The 26,618-nt window shown below is 46.1% G+C and overlaps 1 protein-coding gene and 1 non-coding gene across 3 annotated transcripts in view; one reads left to right on the top strand and one right to left on the bottom strand.

Annotated features, from left to right (window-relative positions):
• Nucleotides 1-1,404: 1,404 nt before the first annotated feature.
• LOC142557708 (ABC transporter G family member 23-like) overlaps nucleotides 1,405-26,618 on the top strand; it is a 76,017-nt gene continuing 50,803 nt past the window's right edge. Inside the window, exon 1 of one of the 2 annotated variants that reach the window (XM_075669751.1) lies at nucleotides 1,405-1,487. In XM_075669751.1, coding sequence (XP_075525866.1) covers nucleotides 1,482-1,487 — 6 coding nt within the window. In that variant the 5' untranslated portion in view covers nucleotides 1,405-1,481. Of the gene's footprint in view, nucleotides 1,488-17,574; nucleotides 19,494-26,618 lie in introns of those variants that run through there. The other variant, XM_075669750.1, reaches the window with a different exon arrangement.
• TRNAS-CGA (transfer RNA serine (anticodon CGA)) lies at nucleotides 2,354-2,426 on the bottom strand. The gene has a single exon. It is a non-coding gene; the product is annotated as a tRNA-Ser (tRNA).

Raw genomic sequence — 26,618 nt, 5'->3', positions numbered from 1 at the left:
GGGGAGCTTTATGTTGGACAGACAGGCCGCGCGGCGCCAACGAGAGGTCGATGGAACATGGCTGTAATGTCAAATGCACCCTAGAAAGTTGGCTAGCTGTCCACATTAGGTCGCGCAACGGCTCCTCCATTCTTAAGAAGTGCTCTCTTGTGAGCAAGCACAGGGATCGCCTAACACGTGAAATTGACAGCCCGCCATCTCAAGCTGGGAGGACTGGGAGGTCCCGCTCTCGTCTACGGACCCGACATCACAGCTTACTGCGGTGGCTCGGGCTGCCGACGTCATGAACAAAAGGAACATAACCGCCTCTACGTAGTGTGGGACCGTGCGGTGTTCCAGGGACCCAGAGGAGTCCAAACTCGCTTGCTACTAATAAAGTTTTTCTGTATGTCTGTGTCATCAACAAAAGAGCTAAATTCCCTACGAAAAAGAAATTCCGCATATATGACATGCTACGGGCATTTGTGATTCGTTATTTTATTGGACAGCCTTGGGAGACATTCCCTGTTGATTAATCGTTGCGTGATTCTGTGCCACGATTATGCTACTCTGGCGTGATTATGTGGGTGCGTATATTCTACGCGCCATTTTTCAAATAAACTTTGTTTAGAGAAAGCGCTGTGTGTGTCTTTTTGTGTGCGTGCTGCCCACGTCGCGTTGCACCCGTAGTCAGACATACACGTCGAAGGGCAAGCTGCGCTAAATGCCACGCTGGTGAACGTTGTCCAATTGATTGATTGATTGATTGATTGATTGATTGATTGATTGATTGATTGATTGATTGATTGATTGATTGATTGATTGATTGATTGATTGTATTTACCGTTTCAAAACAACGCCTGTGCTGTCAATATCACAGACGCCAAAGAGAGGAGAGCTCCAGATTCATGCCGACCAAACAGCGTCTTTCAAAAAATTGCCGCGTAACTAAAACTGCAAAAGGTCATTTTTTGCATTCTTTTTTTTGCCTTTGACAACTGCAGAATAATTAATCGACAGTAAACCGACTTGGTGTAACATTTAAAACACTGCACAAGCAGAGACAAGGACAACCAACAAATAAGTGACGGGACAGGCGCTGCTGGACAGAAATGTGCAGGCAGCAATCGAAGCCACAGCCTCGTCGACAGCAGCAGCATGCCGAGGCCACAGAGCCACGCGCGAGAGTATCCTTCATTCGTTGCTCCGAGTCAGGAGCATAAAACACCACGAGGAATGGCTTATTCCCGCTTGTTTAAGGGACCAGCTCTTCGTCACCACAGCCGGTGCGACAACGACGTTTTCCTCACCGGAGAGACACGGCCGATCCAACCACGCGGTGTATGCATAGGCAAGGGCGTAAGCACGCTGACATCATAGTTTGCCATCGTCCAACAACGCTATAGCCGGTTCGTGTATGGGAACGCTCGCGCCGCAGGAAAAGCACCGACAGCGCAGCGCAGCCACCGGGAACTCGCGGAAGACGTCGTGGTGCCGGCAGGATGGCGGTAAGCCCCGAGTACGGTGCGAAACCGTTCGGTTTCTGTGTCTCTGGCTCCTGTAAAAGTTGGCGAGCAATCAAAATGAAAGCGAAAACGGCGTGCGTGACACGACAGTCGAATAGAACAATTCATTGAGTTTTATGCTCCATCCATCGCGGCGGCTTAGTGTATGATAATCGCACGTTGAAAGCCGGTTCTACTGATGCGGCAAGCATTATCCGGTAGGGGAGGAATGCAAGAACCATCGTATACTTAGATTCAGGCGTGCGTTCAGGAAACCCACGCAAGTGGTCGAAACTAAATCGGAGGCTACTAGTAACACTACGACAACTTCTGCTCTCGGACGTCGAATCTTACCAATAAACCGCTTTCCAAGGTTTCCCAGGTCGCTGTCACGCGGCTGTGCCAGATTCCGAACTAATTTTGTTTTAACCAGCCGTGTTTATTCTTTGGCATGTCTAAATCTAAGTATATAGGCTGAAAAACTGAAGCCGCCGTTGATCGGGGATTGAAACCGCGAACTTGTGCTTAGCCAATCTACAGCCACCGCAGTTGAGCAGACACGAGCGCGTTCTCTCGCTAACGGCATCGCTATAAGAAGCTTCGCTTTAATATAAGTGCACGGGAAGGTTGTGACGCAAGGCGTGTCTGTCTGCCTCTTTTTCGTCTTTTGTTCTCGCATTTGCTTTCTCTGTGGCGCCTGACCGACAGGGAGTAACAAGGTTTCAACCAGCAGTTTGCGTCACTCCGTTCAAGGTGAGACAAATGGCGTCTCACTTTGCTAGTGAAACATAGGAGAAATTACTTGTGCTTAATAAGTAAAGTAAAGAAACGATACGTCAATGGAAATTAAAGTGGATGAAAAAAGAACTTGCCGCAGGTGGGAACCGAACCCACAACCTTCGCATTTCGCGTGCGATGCTCTACCAATTGAGCTACCGCGGCGCTGTTTCCCCATCCACTTTTCTTGGGTATTTATGTGTCCTAGTAGAACCCTGGGGGTGTTAGTCGGCACCACCACACACAGACCTTGGCGGCGGACGTGGAACGACCTTTTTGCCGCAGGCGTCACAAGAACGGGATCTTTTTGGGTGAAGGCAACTGGTAAATAAACCCACGCATGCTAGCTGAAGGCATGAACGTTGCCGGATTCGAGACCCTCGTTATGTAATAAACGAGAAGAAAGGGGGTTAACCGAGGGGCCCGCGAAATGCGAAGGTTGTAGGTTCGGTTCCCACCTGCGGCAAGTTGTTCTTTCATCCACTTTAATTTCCATTGATGTATCGTTTCTTTGCTTCATTTATTAAGCACAAGTAATTTCCCCTATGTTGTCTTTGGTGTCAGTGTTTGTTGGGTTCTCATGATATCACTAATAAAAATCGGGCCCCTCGGTTAACCCCCTTTCTTCTCGTTTATTACATAACGAGGGTCTCGAATCCGGCAACATTGATGCCTTCAGGTAGCATGTGTGGGTTTATTGACCAGTTGCCTTCACCCAAAAAGATCCCGTTCTTGTGACCCCTGCGGCAAAAAGGACGTTCCACGTCCGTCGCCAAGGTCTGTGTGTGGTGGTGCCGACTAACACCCCCAGGGTTCTACTAGGACACATAAATACCCAAGAAAAGTGGATGAGGAAACAGCGCCGCGGTAGCTCAATTGGTAGAGCATCGCACGCGAAATGCGAAGGTTGTGGGTTCGGTTCCCACCTGCAGCTAGTTGTTTTTTCATCCACTTTAATTTCCATTGATGTATCGTTTCTTTACTTTATTTATTAAGCACAAGTAATTTCTCTTACGTTGTCCTTGGTGTCAGTGTTTGTTGGCTTCTCATGATTTGCTAGTGAAGTCGTTTTCGGTGATCAGTTCGGCATCGCATTATATAGGTTTACGCTAATGAATTAGTCAACATACCGGCCAATGAGGGGGTATTTACGTTCAAAGCTTGCACAGGAAACAGAAAGTAATGAAAGCAGGGCGAGCCTGTGCGAACTTCTTGTCAAGAAGGTTTGACTCCACCAAAGCCTTGAAGAAAACAAGCCCTCTTTGGAAACGTTGGTATTGGGCAGAGGCGTGTCTCGATCCTTTCTATCTTATGTGGAAACGACCGTAAACGAAGGACATTTAGTCATCTTACAAAAATAGCGGCTACGCTTTTTGAAGTGAAAATGAGAAAGAATTAAACAATGGTAAAAGATTAAAAAAAAGAATACGTGGTTCAAATGTGGCGTCAAGAACGCCATGTTGGACTGCACCATTCACAGCGTCATCACCACTGTCGGAGACAAACGAATGGGATAAAGGCGCCGGTTTTCGCTTTGCTATCGGTCGTCCAACATAGGGGCTGCCACGACGTCACTGCTCCTTATATGTAATACTATATACTCACAGTGCGCGCCGTATGAGCGTAAGCGTAAGACGCCGTTGTCGCACGCTTTGAGTTGCTGCAGTAACGATCGAGGCCCAACATTTCATCCTGCACGGTTGGTAGCATACATGGTTTTTAGCCGGCATGTGAATGTTTTAGCGCTGCCGTATTAGTATGCCATCCGACAAGGAACCGCAAACAGCAGCGCTCTATTCACAACACACAGACACAAGCAGCTCGCGTTACAGGAGTAGGAGGAAAGTCGGACTGCTTCACTTTTTGTTCACTACATTATCTTCGGGAACATCTCACATTTATATATTTCACTATCTTCGGGATCGCCACGAAAAGGGCTGGAATACCAGATAGCCATAAGTAAAAATGGGGGTAACTCGTCAAGAAAGACATTTTTAAATAAAATAAGAAATCGGCTGGGCTGTACGTATCAGGAACGCAGCCGCAGGCGGCACGTGAAATGTCTTGTGCGTGCTGCAGATGGTGTATGGGCCCTAGGGTAGAAATGACGTAACCAATAACGTACACTTGTTACATTTGTTTATGCATTAGAAAGCTTGCACGCCTAACTTACATTACCTTTCGTGGTGGTCTTACGGTCTTACTTTGCAATCCTGCTTGCTGCCTGTTAGTTGTGGGCCCGTTTGTTTTGCAGAAGGTGTTTGGCCACTATAGGCTAAAGAAATGACCCCCTGACCGATGGCGCCCGAGACTGTCCTGCGACACACGAGCCCGCCGCACTCGTAGATAAATGGGCCTCCTGCGCTTGCGCTCCCTATAGAGAGGGGCACGCTAAGCTGTGGTCAAAGGGGTTGGATATCCACCTGCCTTGCTTCCCGAGTCTCTTTACGCCATTTCTTGTCCATATGTGTAAGAACGCTGAGGCACCCGCCGTGGTTGCTCAGTGGGTATGGTGTTAGGCTGCTGAGCACGAGGTCGCGGGATCGAATCCCGGCAACGGCGGCCGCATTCCGATGGGGGCAAAATGCGAAAACACCCGTGTACTTAGATTTAGGTGCACGTTAAAGAACCCCAGGTGGTTGAAATTTCCGGAGACCTCCACTGCGGCGTGCCTCATGATCAGAAAGTGGTTTTGGCACGTAAAACCCCATAATTTTAAGAACGCTGAGGCACCATATCCAAAGAAGCTTGAAATTGTCTGCAACTAATTTCGCATTAGTAGGCCTTGTAAGTCCTGATGAGCACCAGTGTGATTTTGATGAAGCACACCCATTATGGTATAGCGAGCCCTCTCGAACGCGACCAATCCTGCTCGGATGGTCTGACGCACTGCCTAGCAATACGCGTCTCTGAACGCCTCCCGATAGGATAAATTTAGCTCCGATTGCGTCATGCGCGGGGCGACACAGGCGTGGTGGAGTAATGGCTGCACTCCTATACACAACAATGCCAAATTAAGACACGTAGATGGTATGGTTGGAAAGATAGAAGCGATAATAGTATAACATGTTTTCGTCACATACAGCTTTAGCAAGCGACGCCCTGTGACCGATTTTAAGAACAGGTTACGTCAACACAGGCGTGGCAGAGTCGTCAACTTGAACGTACATATATGACCTTCAGTAACGCCTTCGTCGCCTTCTGGTGTTGCGCAAGTTAACTACCATTTATATTAGCTATGAGTAGGCGCATGCAACTCAATGAGTATGTTGCGCGGTTTCTCCGTTTTTTTTTTTTTTAATATTGTTGTGGGTGGCGATAACATAATGGGTGGGGTGTTATTCATATTTTTTTCTTGATTTACAGACCATATTTCTTTCTTTTCTTTTAATGTCTTTTTTTTTATTTGCATCGCAAGTCCTACCGCACGCACCTGCCGTGATCTTTTTTTTTTTTCACTCGTTCTTATTGTTACTTTTTCGTCACTCCATTTCCGGCGATTGTGCGCGCGTGCGTTTCACTGATGCTCCCCTGACCTGCTGAAGTTTCCTTTCAGTGCGCAGTTAGCGACCTCTAGAGCGACAAAGTGTACCGGTGTGTTTTGTACATGCGCACAACTGAAAGCAAAAGCGGCGCGACCCGAATGAAACCGGACGTCGCAGCAACCAAATACGCTACCAGCACGTGACGTCCATTCGAGTATAGTAGGATGCAGCATGGTGGAGGCTGGTGGATACGTTTAGCCCCGTCGTGCAGGAGTCGAATCAACAATCGTATTAGTCTGTGTACGACGGCCTGCTTCGTACCGCGATGCTGCTTGGCGTACCACTGAGGCCGTATGCGCAAAAGACTCTCACGCTAGAATTATTCGTAAGATCAAATTCGAGCCAATCTTGATGCTAGGCATATTAGTGAAGGCTGCCAGCCAATGACAAATAACATTTACGAACTAAAGGTTTTGCGAATTCGGCCGCTGTTTTCCACAAAAATGGATTTCGCAGTAAGGTTTCACAAAAAAAGAATCGTCTTAAATCTGCTCGCCGCTGCAGTCAGTCTAGCTTCCACAAGGGTCCCGGGAAGCGTATATACGGATTGAAATAGACTGACCGAGGACGTACCTGTGACGTCTCATATTGTTTTTTGGTGCAATGAACTCTTGTGCCACCCAGTTATGTTACATTAAATAAATTAGAGCACACGAATCTTCGCACGGGAGAAAAATAATTTCGAGCCAAGAAACAACATAAGCAAACAGAAGATACGAATGGGAACTAATTCATGGTTATTAGGAAGTGGAGCTTCTCCCCGTATTTGTGATGTTAAGTTACCAGGCACAGTTCGAAAGGGCTGTTTCTTCTCGTGGTCTGAAAATTTATTTCTATAAAGAACTGTAGAAATTACTAGCACAACGAAAGAAAACGCCCCGGGTAAATGAAATGGCAGAGTAGAAAAGAGGAACCTCACCATGAGCGGCAACCTACAACGAGTGAATGTAGAACATGTACGGTTAAAAAAAGAAAAAGAAGACGAAGAAAGATGCTAGAGTGAAATTTATGATGTCGCAATGAAAACCTACCTCTTCAAGTTAACTCCCTTAGCATTTGCTTGTTGCTCAGTGGCTATCGTGTTGGGCCGTTGAGCATCAGGTCGCGGGATCGAATCCCGGCCATGGCGGCCGCATTTCGATGGGGGCGAAATCCGAAAACACCCGTGTGCTTAGATTTAGGTGCACGTTAAAAAACCCCAGGCGGTCGAAATTGCCGGAGTCCTCCAATATGGCGTGCCTCATAATCAGAAAGTGGTTTTGGCACGTAAAACCCCATAATGTATTTTTTTAGTATTTGCTTATGTTAGATATATCGCCATACTGATCACTCCCGCAACAAACACGCACAGCAGGTCCTAAAAGGGTAACCCTAGCTGCACACTAACAAAAAACACTCCATCTCCATTGCTCACTACAACACTTGCTGTAAATAAATAAATAAATAAATAAATAAATAAATAAATAAATAAATAAATAAATAAATAATAGGCGTCACGTTTACACAGTAATTTTTAACAAGCACTTTGAAGGCTTTGTTGCCAGAACTCTGGAGCCAAAGAGAAAGAAACAAAAACAATAAACTGTGTCTTGCACCACGCAAAGATGGCCGCACGGGCAGGGTCACTCCCGCTTCGGAATCGCTGCCTGGAACTGTTCAGGCAATGCAGAGCGTTGATTCTTTTTTGTGTGCTTTAACGACATTAATATATACATTGCGAAAGGAAACAGCCCCTATGAATGTACCTGAAACATGTGTAACGAGCAGTAAGAGGCTGCCGCTTGCTCTTGCCATAGATGCAGTCAGTGTCAAAAGTTCACGGAGCACATGGTCTGTGAAAACGTTGAATTTCAGAGCATTTTGTAAGAGTAGACAAAAAGAAGTTCGAAAGCGATTCAACCTCTAATTGAAGCCGATCAAAATTAATATCTGGCTAAGCTAGTTTGGGGAGCAAATGGGGCATTGCCACTGCGCACGACACTATCGCGTTAATGAGGCTAGTGCAAGGAGCGTCGGACTGCATAAATTATTTTTACGGTGCTATCTTCGATATTGGCCCCCATTTTTAGACTGCACTACCTTTGGGATCGGCCCACATTTTTGGAATGCACTATACCTTCGAAAACGGCTCAAGTACTTACACTACGCTGCCTTCGGGATCGGCACATATTCTTAGACTGCACTGTTTTCGCGATCGGCCCAAGAAAAGACTATAAACCCAGATACCTGATACAGAGAAGTGGGTGTTCGCTAAGCAAAACGTTGTCTTACTGAAAGAGACACTAATGCGCAGCAACAGCCGGCCTCGATCGCCAGGATAAACCCAGCTCTGTTGCAATACACCACCGCGACTACCACAAGACATTGTCTTCCAAAAAACCGCGTAATACTATATTGTTTACGATAAACTAGTACAGGCAGCAAATCCAAATACTAGGCTACAAGCCAGGCCTACGGAAATGTTTTGCTTCCTGTCTCAGATCCCGCGGTCTGCAAACTTTTGATGCCAATTGTACTCCTTGCGGAAGCTGTTATATTGTTTAATTTATGCCCACGTTTTTCGAGTATGTTTGAACGCGAACTAAATATATGGCTATGACAGAAAAATGTTCAGAAGCAATATGATAATTCAGGGCAAGAAAACGCATCAACGCCGTCACATAATGGGAAAAGTTCACGCGAGCGTACGGTCGATCTTTCTGTTAACTCAAAACACGGCCTCTCTGAAACACCATGAATTTCTTACTTGTGATTTGAATCATCTTTCCATCATAGACAGGTAAAACTTGTCTCATTAAAGAACATTCGGAATTCGGTGCAAGGCTCGACACCGCTGTCATGAAAGAAGTTTACCATAAGAAAAAAATAGAGCAGAACTCATCTACAATGAACCTACTCATCTACACTTCTGGAGCTCCCCGAGATAGATGGTTCAAGGCCGTGTGCGGGTATACAGTGCTAGACATTTCAATCACGAGCGCCATGTATAAATTCAAACTTCCAAATGCGACATATAGCTAGACATCACCTCCCTGCGTGTGAGTACTTTTTCAGCATTTATCTATACCATATCGGAAACTCAAAAACGACTGATTTTGAACCGGACTTGAGAACTTGGCCGTCTTCTACTCATCACGACGTAACATTTTATTGATCGTATACTACAAGTAAGAGCTAATTCCATAAAGGGCACGAAAATCGCTGGCGGCGGCTGCGAATGCCTTTTGTTGTCTGTTTTAATGCGTTGGCATTATTTGAGTACTTCAGGCACTTTTGGGGGACAATCTATGTATTTATATATCTACATTTGTGTCTATGTATGTGTGTGTGCATGTTTGCATGTCTGTATGTGTGTATCTAACCGTTTTCCTGCCTACCTGGGTCACTGGGTAGCCAGTGGTCGAATAGGTCTGTTACCTCAGCACTGGGCTGCTGTGCTGAGGTAACAGGGTTCGAGACGAACCACTTAGTACCGAACCAAACTTATTTTTGGTACGGTACTCATTATGGACCTGTCGCTATCTCGCTGTCATATTTCGCAAGTCCCTGGCATCCTATACAGTACTCTCATCCTGGAAAATGGCTCAAGTTCTTCTTTTATTCAAGACCGGTGACAAACACGTTTTATCTAAATATATACCGATTTATATACCCTCTCATTCGTGTAAAATGTTAGAGCACATTATTTACAAACACATTATGGAATACCTTGAGTCGTATCAATTACTAATGTCCAGCACGGCTTTAGACGCGGGTTCAGCACATTAACACAGCTAAGTGAATTTACACATGACATTTGTATCAACCTCGACACGGGCTACCAAATTGACGCAATCTTCATTGACTTTTCAAATGCATTTGATACAGTGATTCATTCGACATTGCTGTATAAACCTGACGTCATCCTTAATAACCCCCGCTTTCTCAGCTGGATTTCCAGTTTTCTTTCCGATCGATCTCATTTTGTCTCCTTTAACAGAGCTAATTCCAGGGTGACAAAGGTGCCCTCAGGACTGCCACAAGGTTCCCTGCTGGGTCCGTTGCTTTTCTTGATCTTTAAAAATGATTTGCCTCGCCACATAACCTCATATATACGTTTGTATGCTGATGACTGTGTATTATATCATAAAATGTTCTGCTTTCATGACCATTTACAGCTTCAAAAATCATTTTCTAATTTTAGCTCTTGGTGCGCTACCTGGCAAAGGACAATTAGCATCCGTAAAACCGTTGTTATGACTTTCACTAATAAAACGACGCCTACCGCTTTTACTTACAAAGTTAATAATACCCCAATTCAGAGCGTTAGCGAATATAAATACCTTGGTCTTGTTTTCACACCCAGCATGTCTTGGTCGAAGCACATAGATTTAATAACCTCAAATACATTGAAAAGGTTAGGCTATCTGCGCCGCACATTGACGACAGCCCAAAGGGATACTAAACTACTGATGTATAAATCGCTAATACGGCCTTTACTAGAATATGCTTATCCCGTCTGGAATCCCCACAAACAGTGCGGCATTAATCAGATTGAGGCCATCCAAAAGAAAGCGATCCGCTTCACATGCCGTAGGTACGATAGGGATTTTTCACCTTATACAGCGCTTTCATCCCTAGGCTTACAACCGCTCTCAGATCGCCGACGCACTGAACCACTGAAGTTTCTGCATTGCATTATTAACTCCTCTTGCCGTATATATTGAGATAACTACCTAACTCCTGCAAAACCGTCTAATACTAGAAGTTACCATCACCTAAACATCGCACCTTATTTTGCTCGTACGGACACCTTTAAATACAGTTTATTTCCCTGTGTAATCGAATACTGTAATTCTTTGCCTGGTCCTAATTCGTTCTCTTGCTTTAAACTTATTCTGGGCGGCCATTGAATAGTTTTGGTTTGTATTGGTTTGTATTGTTCGTATTGCCTGTATTATTTATTATTTGCTCTGCCTTTCACACTCACTCCTGCAATAGCCCAATGGGCTGCCAGTATGTACAAATAAATAAAAAATATCGGAACAACTTAACTCACTGAGTATATGGCAATGTGAACATACGTGCCGCTCTTCAAAGAACCTTTTACGCCGAAATGGGTCACTACGGAGCGGGACTGGGTAGGTAACGACGTCCGAAAAAAAAAATGCGGAGCAATGGGAGAGCGGGCTCACCAGCCGCGAGCTCGAGGCTCAAAGAGCTCTAATAGCGCACGCGTGCGAGGCGGCCCGCCTCAGTGGAGCCCTGGACTAGGGGCCCATCCATGGCTGAAGAGGACCAAGCTTCAAGAATGAAGACTTCGGCCTCGACCCGCTAAAACCTTAAAAAAGTCAATAAAGTTTTCCATTCACGTCAACTTGGAAGTACTGGGCACGTGCCACTCAGTCTGTGCTGGCCTCCGCTGAGCATCTTTGATGCCAACTTCGATCACTGCGTATGTGCCACTCGGAAGGTGACTTTATCAACTAATTTATCAATGACAATGAATTTATTCTGTGCTGAGCAGAAACAAGCCCATGTCACAAGGCGATGACAGCAGCCCGACGCATTAACAGGCTGCGCCATTAATGCACTCGTTATGCGCCACTCCTCAATGAACCTCTCGCCTGCTTTGGTCACTGAGTATGTGTCGCTTAGCGTGCGGTCAAGCCAGGGAACCATTTTCACTGTTCGCAGGCAACAGCGCGTCACACTCCTCGTCTCGGATGCAACGCGCGGACTTCTCGGCTGTGTCGCTAGATGGCGCAGCGTGTCCAAAAAGAAGCACGAGAGAGGAGTCCGCTTGCCGTATGACGCATTTCTCAGCGCTCGCAAGCACCGGCGAGCCATGCAATTCGGATGCCATGTGCCGGCTTCGTGCAGCTCTAGATGGCATCGAGTGTTCTTAGGGAAGCACGAAAGAGGAGTCCCGCTGCAGCGCACGAATCATACATAACTACTTTTAAACGGTGGCAATACTTAGTGTCGTTATACTAATTCATTGCTAACGCACTAGCGTCAACAGTCATCGTGAGATGTGTTCTGCGGCAATTTTTAAGGCCGTTTACTCGATATATATTTCTCCTCAGAAGAACCGGCCAGCGGGTTACAGATTTGTTATCTGCCAAATATTTTTTTTTTAGCCAGCTGTTCACAGTACTGTAGCGGCAGGTTGAAATGCCTGTGAGGACTTAATTTTTTAAAGCCACTGAAGCGATATCTTCTTAGCTAACAAGCAAAGAAGGCATGCGACGGTTTGGTGTAATTAACACTAATGGGATTACAACTTCACCAATGCGGCTACCTCCCCAAAGAGAGGAACGCTGACAATCATAGCGCCGCCGCTTTCTTCAGCATGCACCTTTTCCTCCTGGCTTCTTTTTCTTTTCTCCATTCTCACTTGAATCGTGCCGCGCCGAGCTAGACCAACGGAGACGGCTTCGCATTTCGCTCGTCTATCTCTGCCAGACCAGCGTCAGAAACGCCGCTTTCCTCGGTCCTCACTGCTATACGCCCGCCCGTACATAAAGACGTGAAAGAAACCGAGCCGTGTCGACTGCATCGGTGTGCCGACATATACCCGTTTCCCCCATTACCGAGAGACGTGAGAAATCTCCTGGGCGTCAAGGCGACAACAATAGGAGACTGCCGCTCGGCTCGAAAACGCCGCTTGACGTCAGCGACCTGCCTGCCATGGGCCTTGTGGCTCGTATACCGCATTCCTTCGATCATAGCACCACGTCTCTGCCATCGAGAAGCATTTTAAAAAAGCGACTCATGGCAGAAACATCCTGCAGGACCTTTAATAAAGTTTATCCAATCCAAATCATGGCAGAAATCGTAGATGCAAATGTGTTCGGCCCATCCGTGTAGTTAACTAGGAAGGCCGAATTATACCGAAGCCCTCCTTCGGCGTCTGTCATAACGCATTGTGCATCTACGAGACGAAACCTATAGATCATCACCATCGTCAGCCGACGATTCGCCTTGTCACTTCGTGGGATGCAGCATGCACCCTACAGGAATAATAATATTTGGAGCGTGCCAAAACCACTTTCTGATTATGAGGCACGCCGTAGTGGAGGACTCCGGAAATTTTGACCACCTGGGGTTCTAACGTGCACCTAAATCTAAGCACACGGGTGTTTTCGCATTTCGCCCCCATCGACATGCGGCCGCCGTGGCCGGGATTCGATCCCGCGACCTCGTGCTCAGCAGCCCAACACCATAGCCACTGAGCAACTACGGCGGGTACCCTACAGGAATGAAGAAAATGTAATGACAAACAGTTACAACTTTGGTTACCAAGTCTCAGATTTCATTCAAACTTGAAATTCGTCCCGGATCTCAAACTCACGTGAAATAATGTTTGAAAAAAGCCTTCAGCGTGCTATGGAGACACAACGAACAAGTGCAAGTTGCATTTGCCCAGACTTTGGCCAGCCTTCATGAATTTGTCGTTTGTCTGTTATTGACGTCTCGGTGCACAGTGAACTCTCTATCATGCTGTGCTTGCGAAGAAGCAAGAGGAAATGATATGAAGCTCGCTGAGGCTGAGCTGGGAATCATGGTGGGCTACCACTTCATATGTGAAAAAGGCTACGTAGTTGCAAGATTCGGCACTGTCGTGTCATGAAAGTAGCAAACAACAAACGCCGGTTCTCTTATGATTGCAAAAACAAGACAATATAGATTTAACCAGCCGAACATTAGCCTTTTTGATGTCTAATCACCCCAGATCCGTTCCCACTCTGTCGAGTTAAGCCATACAACAGTAAGCAATGCTACAGCTCGACAGCTCAGTTGTAGCGTTGACAGCGCAATTGAAACAATACATCTGGTCTACAATAACTGAATGCTGGGCGACATCAGGTGTACTTTTGGGTGAAAACATTATTGTAATGTGACAAAAGAAAACAAAAGACAGACATGAGCATTGACTCGAGTGCGTTGGGTGTTCTGCATCTCTGATCATCAAGGCTCATCAAGGCTCATCAAGGCTCATCAAGGCTTCAGGTCAAGGTGAGGAAGAAGCATTATAACTATTATGGCACTGAAGAACGATGGACTCAAAGTTGTACACCTTTGTTGCACTCATAGAATCCTCCACCTTCATTTTGCTGATACAAATGAGGCTAGTTCTTTTAAGAAGCTTTTTGACATACGTAAACTTGCTACGGTACTTAAGGTGGCCAGTGTCTGCTAGTGTCAAATATTTACTGTTGGCTGTAGCCATGGTTCTAGTTCGCTGTGGGGACAACGGTGAAGTTAGCCTTTGGGTTGCCTGCATTCGCATCGCTATAACTTTCTATGCTTCGCTAGCCGGATTTCTTTTAACGAGACTCGAGCATCTGCGCAACATCGTTACGCAAGTCTATGCTTCAAATATGGCCCCCGCTTTCTCAGGTATGAAGACGTCCTAGCGTCATCAGAAAAAAGATTCTTGCAGAACTGTCGGTCGGGATCAGTGAAATGAACACACACATGCTTCCGTTTTCTCAATGGCAAACAGGGACAGAACACTCTTCATTGTTTTCTCACTACACATTGGCTATCATCAGACAAGCCGCCCGTAATGCCTTCCGCATGTTTGTCTCTACTATTAAGCGTAGGAGCAAGTTTTTCAGACACACTGGCAGTGAAAAGCGCGGCTGCGCCGCCCCTTCCGACCGTTTACCGCAGTCGGTCTCGTTGCTGTCTTTTCTTTTATTTTTATTTTTACTTTGGCACGCTACAAACGAAACCAGCTCAGCAGGCCATCGCCGCGTTATATATGCATGAGGCCCGGCAGCTTAACCTACCAAGTCACGCACGTTTCCGATAGCTGCATTGTAAGTGGTCAGGAAGAAGGTCGATCTATTTTGTTACGATACGATCAGCAGAATTTCTCCTTCTCGTTGCCCCGAAAGCGCGAAAGTTTTCGGCTTACCACGAGAAAGTCAACTTCGCTATTCGCCTCGTTACACATTCCTTTCGTGTGTCCAATCTGCGTGTGTGCGTATGTCAGTGTATACAGAACACTGTGTATCACTGCAAGTTTAGGCATTCGAGAGAAAGTGAGTGAGTGAGTGAGTGAGTGAGTGAGTGAGTGAGTGAGTGAGTGAGTGAGTGAGTGAGTGAGTGAGTGAGTGAGTGAGTGAGTGAGTGAGTGAGTGAGTGAGTGAGTGAGTGAGTGAGTGAGTGAGTGAGTGAGTGAGTGAGTGAGTGAGTGAGTGAGTGAGTGAGTGAGTGAGTGTTACTGGTGCACATGTGTGCAGTGTGCGACAGAATAGAAGAAACACGTTGCCTTCATGTTGTATACGCAATCAATTACATCTGTGCTTGAGTTCGGATTGACAATAGGCCAGCCAGGCAAATGACGAGACAATCACTGAATTATATGACGCTCGTAGATACAGCAGGTAGTGTGAAGAAGGAACAATGTGATATCAGCTTCGATTGTCGTACGCAGCACGCACGTGCTTCCTCTGCTGCCGGTGTCATCTTTGCGTGGCTAATACACCGCATATGTCTAGGTAACCTCGCCCACCTTGTACGTAACTTCACAAATGAACATCAGGGGCTATGGTGTTGGGCTACTAAGCACGAGGTCGCGGGATTGAATCCCGGCCAAGGCGGCTGCATTTCGATGGGGGCGAATTGCAAAAACACCCGTGTGCTTAAATTTAGGTGCATGTTAAAAAAAACCCAGGTGATCCGAATTTTCGGAGTCGCCCGCTACGGCGTGCCTCATAATCAGATCGTGGTTTTGGCAAGATTTTAAAACCCTATCATTTAATTTTTTTAGCATCAGGAGAAGCAGCTTTGGTGCCCTCTGGGCTCAATATCAAAGCCGTGTGTATTGGCCGTGTGGGCCTTGCGGTGCGAGCCGTAAGTCATGCGAGCATATCTTTGGTACGTATCAAACCATTGCTCAGCAGAAATACATTCATTCATTAGGAGGTACAAAATCCTAATCCACTTCAATATAGTCTCCTTAGTAATGCACACACTTCTCTCAGCACTCCCACCATTGCGGGAAACACTTCTGGAACGCATCTTTTGGAATGGTGATCAGCCGGACTGTCGCATGCCACATGATGTCTTCTCTTCATTCAAATCGGGTTCCTTTCAGCGGGAGATACAGCTTGGGAAAATAGCCAAAGTCACACGGAGCCATGACGGGGGAATAGGGAGCCTGACGAATGACAGGAATGTTGTGTTTGGGACGAAAGTCTGAATCAGATGCGCAGAATGGGGGAGAGGGGGAGGGGGCGTTATCAAGATGGAGCTTCCAACTTTTTTCTGCCCACAGATCCTGTCGTTTGCGCCACACAGCATCACGAAGGCGACGAAATATCTCCTGGTAGTATTTCTTTGGGATGGTTTGGCCTTGTGGTGAGTACTCATGATGCACCATCCCACGGGAGTCGAAGAAAACGGTCAATATGACCTTGACATTGCTGCAGACCTGCCATGCTTTCTTTTTTTTTTTGACCCCAGGGATGTCGGATATTTTTGTTGTGACGACTGCATCTTAGTTTCTGAGTCATGGCCATAAACCCACGACTCATCGCCTGTAATCACGGTGTTCAGAAGTTAGGGTTACTGTATGCATTGTCCAGCAGGTCCTGTGTGATTTCCAGACGGAGTTGTTTCTGCTCCATTGTTAGCCGTTTCGGTACGAATTTCGTGGACTCCAGCCTCATACACAATTCCTCCGTCAAAATTGAATGTACTCATCCAATGCTTACCCCTGTCTCGTTCACAAGTTCTCGGACTGTGGTGCGACGGTCCCCCATAACCAAAGTCCGCACTTCCTGAATGATATTTTCAGTCCAGCTTGTTGAGGGTCTGCCTGAACGTGGTTCGCTGTCCACTGATGTGCGGCCATCTTTAAAGTGGTTGTACCGCTCCTTTATACGTCAGGTGCTCATGGCATCGTAACCGAACGCGTCTTGAATCTTGCGAATGGTTTCCACTTGGCTACCCCCAAGGTTTTAGTTAAATTCTTCAAATGTTATGCAATATCACTGCTCATGTTGGTCCATCACTTTACAACTTACTGTAATCCGACCGGAGATCACTACACGTCCTCACTCATGGGCCGACTGACAGCAACTGACGCCTTCTGCAGGCAAAGAAAATTCACGCATGCGCATGAATGAGTGTGCATGAATCTCCTCCGAATGAAGCCACTCACACTTCATTGGTTCACGGGGAAAAGAAGAAGGTTCGGTGCTTATTGAACACACCTCGTAGGACGATGTGCGTATATCCTGGAACATATTTCATGGCACCACCTCCAGATGCAGTTCATTCTCAAAGGACGAAAGACGTTTCAAATATCTTCGACGCTCTAACCTTGTACGCTTTATGGAGAACACTACGGTACGCAAGATTCTTCTCTGGACAAAGCGAAAAAAAAGAAAGAAAGCGAAAAGAAGACGGCAAAAAGAAAGCGGAGTAAAAAAAAAGCAAAGAAGTGCGCTGCTCGCATATTGTGCGTGCGGCAGCAGCCCCAGCGTCGCGCTAAAAGGCGCGCGCGCGCGGGGCGGTAAAGCGGGACGCGCCCCGAATGGGGTCACCGCTCGCCTCACTCGCCCGCCATGCATCGCCAGCGGCCGCCGCCACGGCCGAAGCGTCGAGGCGCGGAGACCGCCGTGCCACCGTCACCACCGCCACCGCATCGGCGGTGACGCTCCTCACCACCTCGACCCGCGCCGCCGCCGTCTGCCAGACGACAGGAACAGCCGGAGGCAGCCGCTAGGTCTGGGCTCCCAGTGTCTTCAGGGTCCCCAAGTCAATGACAACAGTGCTGCGGAAGAAGTTAATTTAACTACGAAAGCATCAGAGATGCAACGCACCATGAGCGAAAAGCCGCCGGGAGACCTCTACAAGAATCCCAACAGACCCCTGCCAGACCGAAGAGCCTAAATCACCTGGTTTCACAATTTCAGCAAGGTCTACGGTCGAAGACAGAACCCTGAGGCAGATGTTCGTTGAATCAGGGGACTGCTAGCGACGGAACGCAACACAAGTAAGGAGACCCTGTCTACGAGAGAACCCCCGCCAAGTAAGCCATTCGGACCCGTAGTTCCGGCGAGATCGAAGACTGAAGGAGTTCGACAGCGCAATAAGGATTCGGTGGCACACATTTGAAAGAGAATCTCGCTTCGAGAAAGGTGTTACCCGTGTGGGACTGCTGCCGAGTGGGACAGGACACAGTATTCAATCTTCTAGACTTACAGTCTACGCAAGTTCTATGAGTGAAAAAGAGTGCTTACATTTCTAGAAGCGTCCGTAATAGTAACGTGAGTGAAAAGCTAATTTAGAAAGAGTTTCTCTTCTGAACGTCTGGATCCCCTCGCTTCATTTCAAGGCTGCATTTCAAGGTTTCAAGGCTACATGGTCCACTGCGGTGCCACGTCAAGCGAAAGCAGAAGATCGACGAAGAACGTAACGAATTAAGCTGAAGGCTAGCCGCCCAAAGCGATGTCCTGAATGCCCCGCTTTCGGGGTTCGGTATACCTAAGCGAGGGGTCTTCGATCTGGTATACGCAGCAGCAAGCGATGCCTACGTAAGACATCAGCAGTCTCAAAGGTGTGACACGCCGAGTTACCGCACGCTTGCGGGTTCAGGGCACTTGTTTATGCAGCAAAGATATGGCGGTAAGAAAATGACCAAGAACTGCTTGAGGGCGGTCTTGACGTAAACGTGAGTGATCTTCCGTCGAAACAGCTAAAACACCGACGACCCGCCTTCAGTGCTGTCGTATGTAGAGTTACCCTGCAGGGCCTGAAAGAAATTCAAGAGTGAAAAAGTATCATGCAGCTGAGAACATCGCTTAGACGTTTTCTTCAAAAGCCAAGAAAATTCTGCCATAACTGTCCTGCTAACAAGAGCTGAACAAGAGTACGCGGGACTTCAGCTATTAGCTGCCTGGACAAAACATGAGTGGTATAGGTAAGCGGTTCTAAACGTGTGACTTACAGTTTTTTTTAACTGTGGTGCAGTGTACTAAAGCGCATTACTTGTAGTGCGCATAGAGTGAACTGGCCCGAAACAGAGAGTGCGAAAATAACACTTCGCGGAAAGTGCGCTGCCATCATGGCCTGAAAAGGGGGCCATACCTTCATGCTTCGCCTACGAGACGCCGTATTGCTTCTAGCGGTGGCCTCCAAGCTTGATGAGCGCCGTTCACACTCCTGCACACGCCATGCTAAGGACAATAGGTATTCAATAGCAAATGCCGGCAACGGATGACACACGAAACAACCTACGGACAAAAAATACAATCCCAATATAATCAGACTTTTCCTCATCTTACACGTATGAAAAAGGAAGTAGCGCGAAGTGGGGCAAGGACGTGAAAGCCTGGATGTTAGGTCAAGCATCAAGCCATCTTAAGAGTAACTACCAGTCGGACAGTGAAAGGAACTGAACTGACTGACATCTCATTAAGAAGTCCATGAGGACAGCATCCAACCGCAAAGAATCGCTCGTCGCGTCCCAAGGCGGCAAACTTCAATGTGCAATGTTTTAGCGACCTGTTCTAGCAACCGGCGCGAGCCACGTTCACGTGAAGGGTTCTAAATCGCTACAGCGACGATGATGTCTGCTGTTGGTTGAGTGCGCGCACTCAACTTGACTGCTATACGACTCATGGCTAGTGGAGTTCAGCTGCTGGTGTACCGGAAGACGGCCGGCCAATGCAGTAATGGACACGTAAGTTCAGCAATGGCCGTCTGCGCCATTCTTTTTCATTATTAGTCGCATGCGAAATATTATACTAAATCCAACATAAGCAAGATTTACTCGTGGTGTGCTGTGTTGTTCACAAAGTAGTTTTTTTTAATTTCTTTTGAGATGAAAGGGAAATTCAATCTTCGTAGAGATATCGCAGTGAATGAGGCGCACTTTATTGTAATAATGATACATAATGCAATTATCTATGAGCTTAAACGCGGCTTCTCATTTCATGTGTGTCGCGGCATCCAGACGCGAAGCGCCGATGCGTTTCTGCAGTTTAAAAACATCAGGATTTCACGGCACCCATGCGACATTCATACTTCGCAAACTGCGGTGCAGTATAGCGGGTTAGAAATTTCCACCATGCTTGTTGTCACGTATATGAGACAAAGACTATTCGCAAGACGCCAACAAGTCATGATCAAACCTGCACTGGGAGATAGATAGTTGGTTTTATGCAATGAGGTTTCTTTTGTAAAACGTAATGCATAGCAGCAACGGCGCATAAACCCTCCTCGGTTTTATGCCAATGTGGCATTTCACTTCATATTCGGTCCAACTGAGCATGTCCGATCCGTCATGCAATTGTCGACGCGTCAAGAAGCAACATATCTCACAATCGGAATACCAGCTGCGCATTCTAAAATAATAATAGAGCTAACCTATAAAATGCTGTCGCCTACGTTAACCGCTTTATATATGCCACGCTATACAATACAGCTGGCATCGCACCAACAAGACAAGCAAGGGTTAACGTGGTCTTTCAAGGAAGGAGCGACACATTGACTGACCAAGAATAGTATGAAATTAGGCATAGATGTGTACATCAAGCTTGCTAGAGAAAAATCTCGCGCTGCACCGTTCACCCGCATTGTGAATGCTGCGAGTGGTTCACCCCACCATGCTAGCAAATTGACTTTTCTTTTTTTGAGTGTGATTTCGCAAGGATTCTAGCTGCCGAAGCATGTTGCAGCTGCTATATATATATATATATATATATATATATGTGTGTGTGTGTGTGTGTGTGTGTGTGTGTGTGTGTGTGTGTGTGTGTGTGTGTGTGTGTGTGTGTGTGTGTGTGTGTGTGTGTGTGTGTGTGTGTGTGTGTGTGTGTGTGTGTGTGTGTGTGTGTGTGTGTTCATGTTCATTTTTTTCCCATTTTCCCTCCATCTTAGTGTGGCCGGTGTGGTTGTTGGTAATTGAATCCGTCATTTCGTGCTCAGACATAAAAGCAGCCTATAGCCCTGCAATCAGCCACTGCGGGTGGTGTGGTTCATTATCTTTTCTTTTTTTAGCTTTGTAACTCATATAGCAATATCTCCAAGCCATTGTAGGCATCTGTAATAAATAAATAAATAAATAAATAAATAAATAAATAAATAAATAAATAAATTGCGTAGCGTGTGCCTCAACGTTTATTTAGAGCACTTATGCGTTTTACAATCACGATTATTTTTGTTTTTATGCGTAACTTACAGCGTATAAAAAAGGTCACGCCACTTCTGAAAATTGCTGCCTTTATGTCTACAAGATATTTGCTAGGTAACGGTCATCGTGATTAGCATAGTAATTTTGGTACATACTAAACATTAGTTAGTAATTGTAAACTTCTGAACCCACTAAATTGTTCAAGCTAGAGGTCAAATGAGCCTAAATGTTGCAGTACAAATTTCTTGCGGTGACGAAATTAGCTTCAAGATAAGAATTCACGAGATCGTTCGAGGCGAAAGGGACGAAGGTTAGGTAAATCCTGTATTCATTATTTACATGGTGGCAGAATTAACCGCCACAGTGGCGGCTCCTCAGGGATACTGTAACTCCAGATTCTCTATAGACAAGCGCCATGATTGTAGACAGAAAACCTATGATGTCGCTAAAACGCAGGTGTATGGGGAAAATAAGCAAGAAGCACAAAACAAGAGCCGTGGCCGCACTTACGTGCAGCTTAAATTTTTTTTTCGATTATAAGAGGCTCGAGATCACGATTTCCTGCCAGAACCAGCACATTCGTGGTAGGCAACGGTAGACCTGTACTACGTCGTGAACTCGGGCAGTTCTATCGTATACCCTTTAAGTGTGAATCTACACCGTGAAGGTCAATATGTGGTTAGGCCTATGCCACGTCTATACCAAGTCTATGGTAGCCCTATGCCACGAATTATGACGAGTGGCTTCTCCACCTCGCGCTACGTGAACGACGCTGCCAGCACGAATAGCGCGGCACGTGCAGTGTTCCGGAATGAGCCCACGAGGGCGTGGCGTCGCGTGGTTCATTCGCCACGAGCCTCGGTATGTCTTCTTCTGCTTGCTCCAAATACGCCGGTCGAAACATTTTCGCCCGGGGTGTGACACGCCGCGTACACATCTCGCGCCGCATAAACGATATAGGGTACCCCGGTTTCCGTTAAAAACCAGAACTCGCGGGCGCGCGCTTTCGACCGTGACCGTGCAGAAACCTCCTTCCACGCGCTGGGTGACACGTATGCAACCGCAGCGATCTCCTCAGTCACCGCTCTGTGGACCACGTGCGCGCCACTGCTGTCACTTTAATTACGCAGCAAAGTGCACATGTGTCTCAATGTGAATTACACGCTGTAATATAGTGCGCAATCTCTGTGCAGTAATAACACTGTGCAGCCGTCCTTCCTGATCCCGGCTTATAGCGTGTTCGTGACACAGTATGAAGGTATACAGGGCGTTCAATGTGCGGCACTCTGAAAGATCAGTGAAGCGACAGTATAAAGGCGCCACGATCATAGAATGAAGGCTAGCAAGGGTTGAGCTTCTGCCTTGTTGATGTGGCATATTACTAAGTTCTTAGCGCAGAACTTTGAGACGACATGGACAGAAGGACAGAAGGCTAGATGTATCGTCGGGAGCAAACGTTTAGAGACTATGGCATCAGCAATAATATTATGTATCTTATTGCACAACCGAACAACGTGGAATTGTAACAGTGCACAGCGTTGGTCGAGCACGCATACGTCGATTGTATTATTTCATTTCCAGCTCCATGCCTGTAGGCTGCGAAAAAGGAATATTTCCTCGCGTGTAGTATCCATACTTTTGCTCGACCGAGACCACTTTGCATGTGTTTCCGCAGAGTTCACACAGTGGTCTTATAGTCGAGAGAGAGGGAGAGAGACGGCTCTTTAATTAATCCTGAGGAAAGTTGCCTGGTGGCACGCCTAGCATGTTATCTCAGACGGGTATGCTGAAAAGCGAAATGACCTGCACATTGCACGACACACACACACACACACACACACACACACACACACACACACACACACACGCACACGCACACGCACACGCACACGCACACGCACACGCACACGCACACGCACACACACACACACACACACACACACACACACACACACACACACACACACACACACAACATACGCTAAACAAACCACAACACTCAACAAACTAAGGTACCTCATTGAGACCAATGTCTCGGAGGAAGCTTAAAAGTGCCTTTGTCGCACGAGATGCACGACAGTGTTATAGTGTATGGGCCAAGGACGTGTCGTCTGTAAATGATGACTGTCTTTGATGTATGTCCAGTGCGTACATGAAGGCCCTTCTTCCTAATGCAAATAGCCGGCGAGCGCAGATTAAGGGGTTTATGGTCTTCCGGCACGTTGCACGCTGGGCACAGTGACGATGTGATCCGTTTGGTTTTCAATAGGATGTGTTTGGTGTTTGCAACATTTAACCGAATGCGGTGTAGGCATGCCCGATGGCGCCTGGTAATTTAAGGCGACACGTCATGCAAGACGTGCACACTCATAATCACTCGTAAGCGCAAATATGCCCTATAGTGCTGCTCTAAATCGGTCCGAAGTCTGTGCCCGCCACGCAAAACGAGACTCAAAGCTTATCGGTCATCCCTAGAGTCTTATATGGTCTATACCGTCTACGTAGTCAATGTTCATCTGCATTGCGATAACCTATAAACTGCGCCGACCTCGTACTTAGCCACATAGACATTATGCATGCGCGGGACCTTGTAGATTTCCTGCATTTGCTGCCTAGGGTATCTACAAATCTTCTTTCCACTCCCTCTTTCCCGTCCCCGAGAGTAGGGTAGCCAACCAGGCGCATTTCTGGTTAACATCCTTGCCTTCTCTCTTTATTTCCTCCTCCTCCTCGTCATTTTTCTACTTCCACAAGCCACTTGAGTACAGTCGTTTGAAAATTCTTAGTTAGCTGAGGCATATCGTAAAAATGCTGCCCTATCAGCGTTAATGTTTTCTTTCTTTTGCAAGCAATCACCGCAATTCAGGGCGTCCGGACAAGTCTCGCTCCGATTTTGTCAATTTTCACAGTCTGGTGCTTACACTGTGCAAAGCGAGGCGCACTTGGAAATTTGTAGTATTGCCATCACAAGATTGAAGCACTTCTAATTAAATCAGTTTGCAGCAAATCAGTTTGTATAATGACGCCAGCACCTACAGGTGCATTCTGACCTTCTGGAGAACATTCATTTCGCTCCCACTCTGTGTAGTTGGCTCTCGGAGCCTGCTTTTGTTCAATCGCTGGTTATGAAAAATTAAAGTATTTTCATAGGTCACGTAAAACGACGAGTTGCAGGAAATATCATCACAATAACGATCAACAATCCTCACAGTAAACCCTACCTCACTCATTTCGTATAGCACTGCGGAGATTGAAACCAATCTCACTTGTCGTTCGGCTGCTGAACACGCGGCCGTTCGAAAGTTCGATTTTGAAAAGCGGTGGTCATTCTTTAGTAATGGCACAAAATGCAAAACATGATAGTGCATCTAGATTTAGGTGTACGTTAAACTTTTCTATACATGGCAGAAATTAATCCGGGACATTCTACTATGGCGTTCCTCGTACTTTCTGCGTAGCATTGAGACGTAAAACCATCATCAATCAATCAATCAATTAAAGATGAAGCGTGCAACGAGCTGCAGACTCTTTCCTACGTAATAAAAAAAGCTGTTCCCCTCCTAACAAACTACAACTTCGTGAGGGATCCTTCCGAAGCTGCAGCGACATCAAGGCGCGAACTCATCGTTCATGCGATTCTCCCGCCCGACTGCCTTTTCAGTCCGCTATTGACCGATATTCTTATCTAATTCTTCAATATTACATACCACTCTCTACTCTTTACCTATGTCCTACCTGAGCACATTTCTTCTGCTCAGTTTTAGGTAAACAATCAACTTGTGGTTGTCTGCTCCATTCTGGACACATATCATTATATATATATATATATATATATATATATATATATATATATATATATATATATATATATATATATATATATATATATAAATACAACACTGGTTGCAAGCCTCTTTAATAGTGTACTAGTTTCGCCTTGATGCAACAAATCAGTTGGACGAAAAACAGGTTAAGTTCGTTTGTTTGTTTGTTTTTTCGTTTGTTTGTTTGTCCATTTCATTGAGCCTTAGATCCCCATTGGAATGCGGCCGCCGTGGCCCGTAGTCGAACCCAAGACCTCGTGCACAGCTGCAAAACACCATGTAGAGTCATTCAGCCACCGGACGTGGAGGGTACGGCGAACGCGCGCTTACAGCCAATCCCTCGCGGCTTTCGAAAATTGAATCCTTTGCAAATGGTTATTCGCATAGAAAGGCGCGTCAGCAGAAGTGAAAAGTTCATTGAAGTATCATCGCTGCGAACTGCACGCACTAAGTTTGCCTTCAAGGAAGCAAAAACATTAAAAACCGCATCACAAGGTCGCCACGGTTAGCCGCGACAGAGGAAGCAGTTCTATAGTATTACCACGTCACGCATCCGGGCGGCGCTCAACCGAAGAGGACCGTCATGCCATATGAAACGCGCCCCCGCCAGCGTGCGATGTGCATTGTGTCCATATCTCCTTGCTCTGTCGAGCATGGTGTCACGTAACTCGGGGTAACACAAGTTGGCGCCGCATGTATATCATTACTTGTGACCCGAAACATATAAATGCATGAGCTTGAGCAGTAATTGTAATCCAGTGCGACCTCACCATTTCCGAACACCTTTTCACAAATCTTTTGGCATACTTCTCACAAGATAGCAAAGGTGTTTGAATAATATAAGTAATTGTTATTATTTATTTATTTATTTATTTATTTATTTATTTATTTATTTATTTATTTTCTTTAACATCCCAGCGCAACAACAGGACTTTGAGGAAGTCATGGTGACGGACTCACAGTGCGAGAATAAAAATAGGATGGAGGTCCCAGTTCAAATTTTACTACAGGACTTCCTTCTGTATACCTCTATCTGTAAAGTATTTGTATGTAATAATAAAGATTGATTGATTGATTGATTGATTGATTGATTGATTGATTGATTGATTGATTGATTGATTGATTGATTGATTGATTGATTGATTGATTGATTGATTGATTGATTGACGACAGGACAGGATGCTCTTGTCTTTTTCTCACGCTTTTGATCTGTTATTTTTAGTTAATAATTAGCCTGTGGTGGCACTGCTGCGCCGACGACGAAGAGGACGTTGTTTTCCTCGCAAGCCGAAAGCAACACTTCGCAATCTCTATCGTTCGACTCTAACTTAGCCAGTAAAAAAGATTGCACTCTTATTTGACAATTCGCATTGATGTTGAAGTATGGCTGCTCTGCCTGGGACTCAGAGACGAACACAGCCATTAATCAACTGGAACGAATACAAAAACGCGCCGCCCGGTTCGTTACCGCCAACTATGATTTCACTCAGAGCTCATCACAAATACGTGTTAACTTGGTATGGCCACTTCTCGAGAACCGACGGAAATATTTACGACTTAAACATTTCTTCAATATTTACACAGGCAAGACTGGTTTGTGCAGGGGCCCATACATGAAGAACTCAAGTTAGCTTAGGCATATCACCCAGAACAGATCATCTGCTAAAAGTAGAAATGCTGTGTCAATCTATATAAGCATTCCTTCTTTCCAAAAACTATACATGACTGGAATTAACTGCCGCTTGAAATTGTCACAGCAACGCCATCTGTCTGAAAATTTGTTGTCGAGACATTTGTATATTTAGTTCAAAATACTGTTTTGCTTCAGACAGAATAGGAGATTAACCTA

Source organism: Dermacentor variabilis, chromosome 9 (assembly GCF_050947875.1).
Source record: "Dermacentor variabilis isolate Ectoservices chromosome 9, ASM5094787v1, whole genome shotgun sequence".
NCBI classification, from domain to species: Eukaryota; Metazoa; Arthropoda; class Arachnida; order Ixodida; family Ixodidae; genus Dermacentor; species Dermacentor variabilis.
Note: the sequence above shows the minus strand (reverse complement) of the source record. Positions and strands in the feature narration are given on the sequence as shown.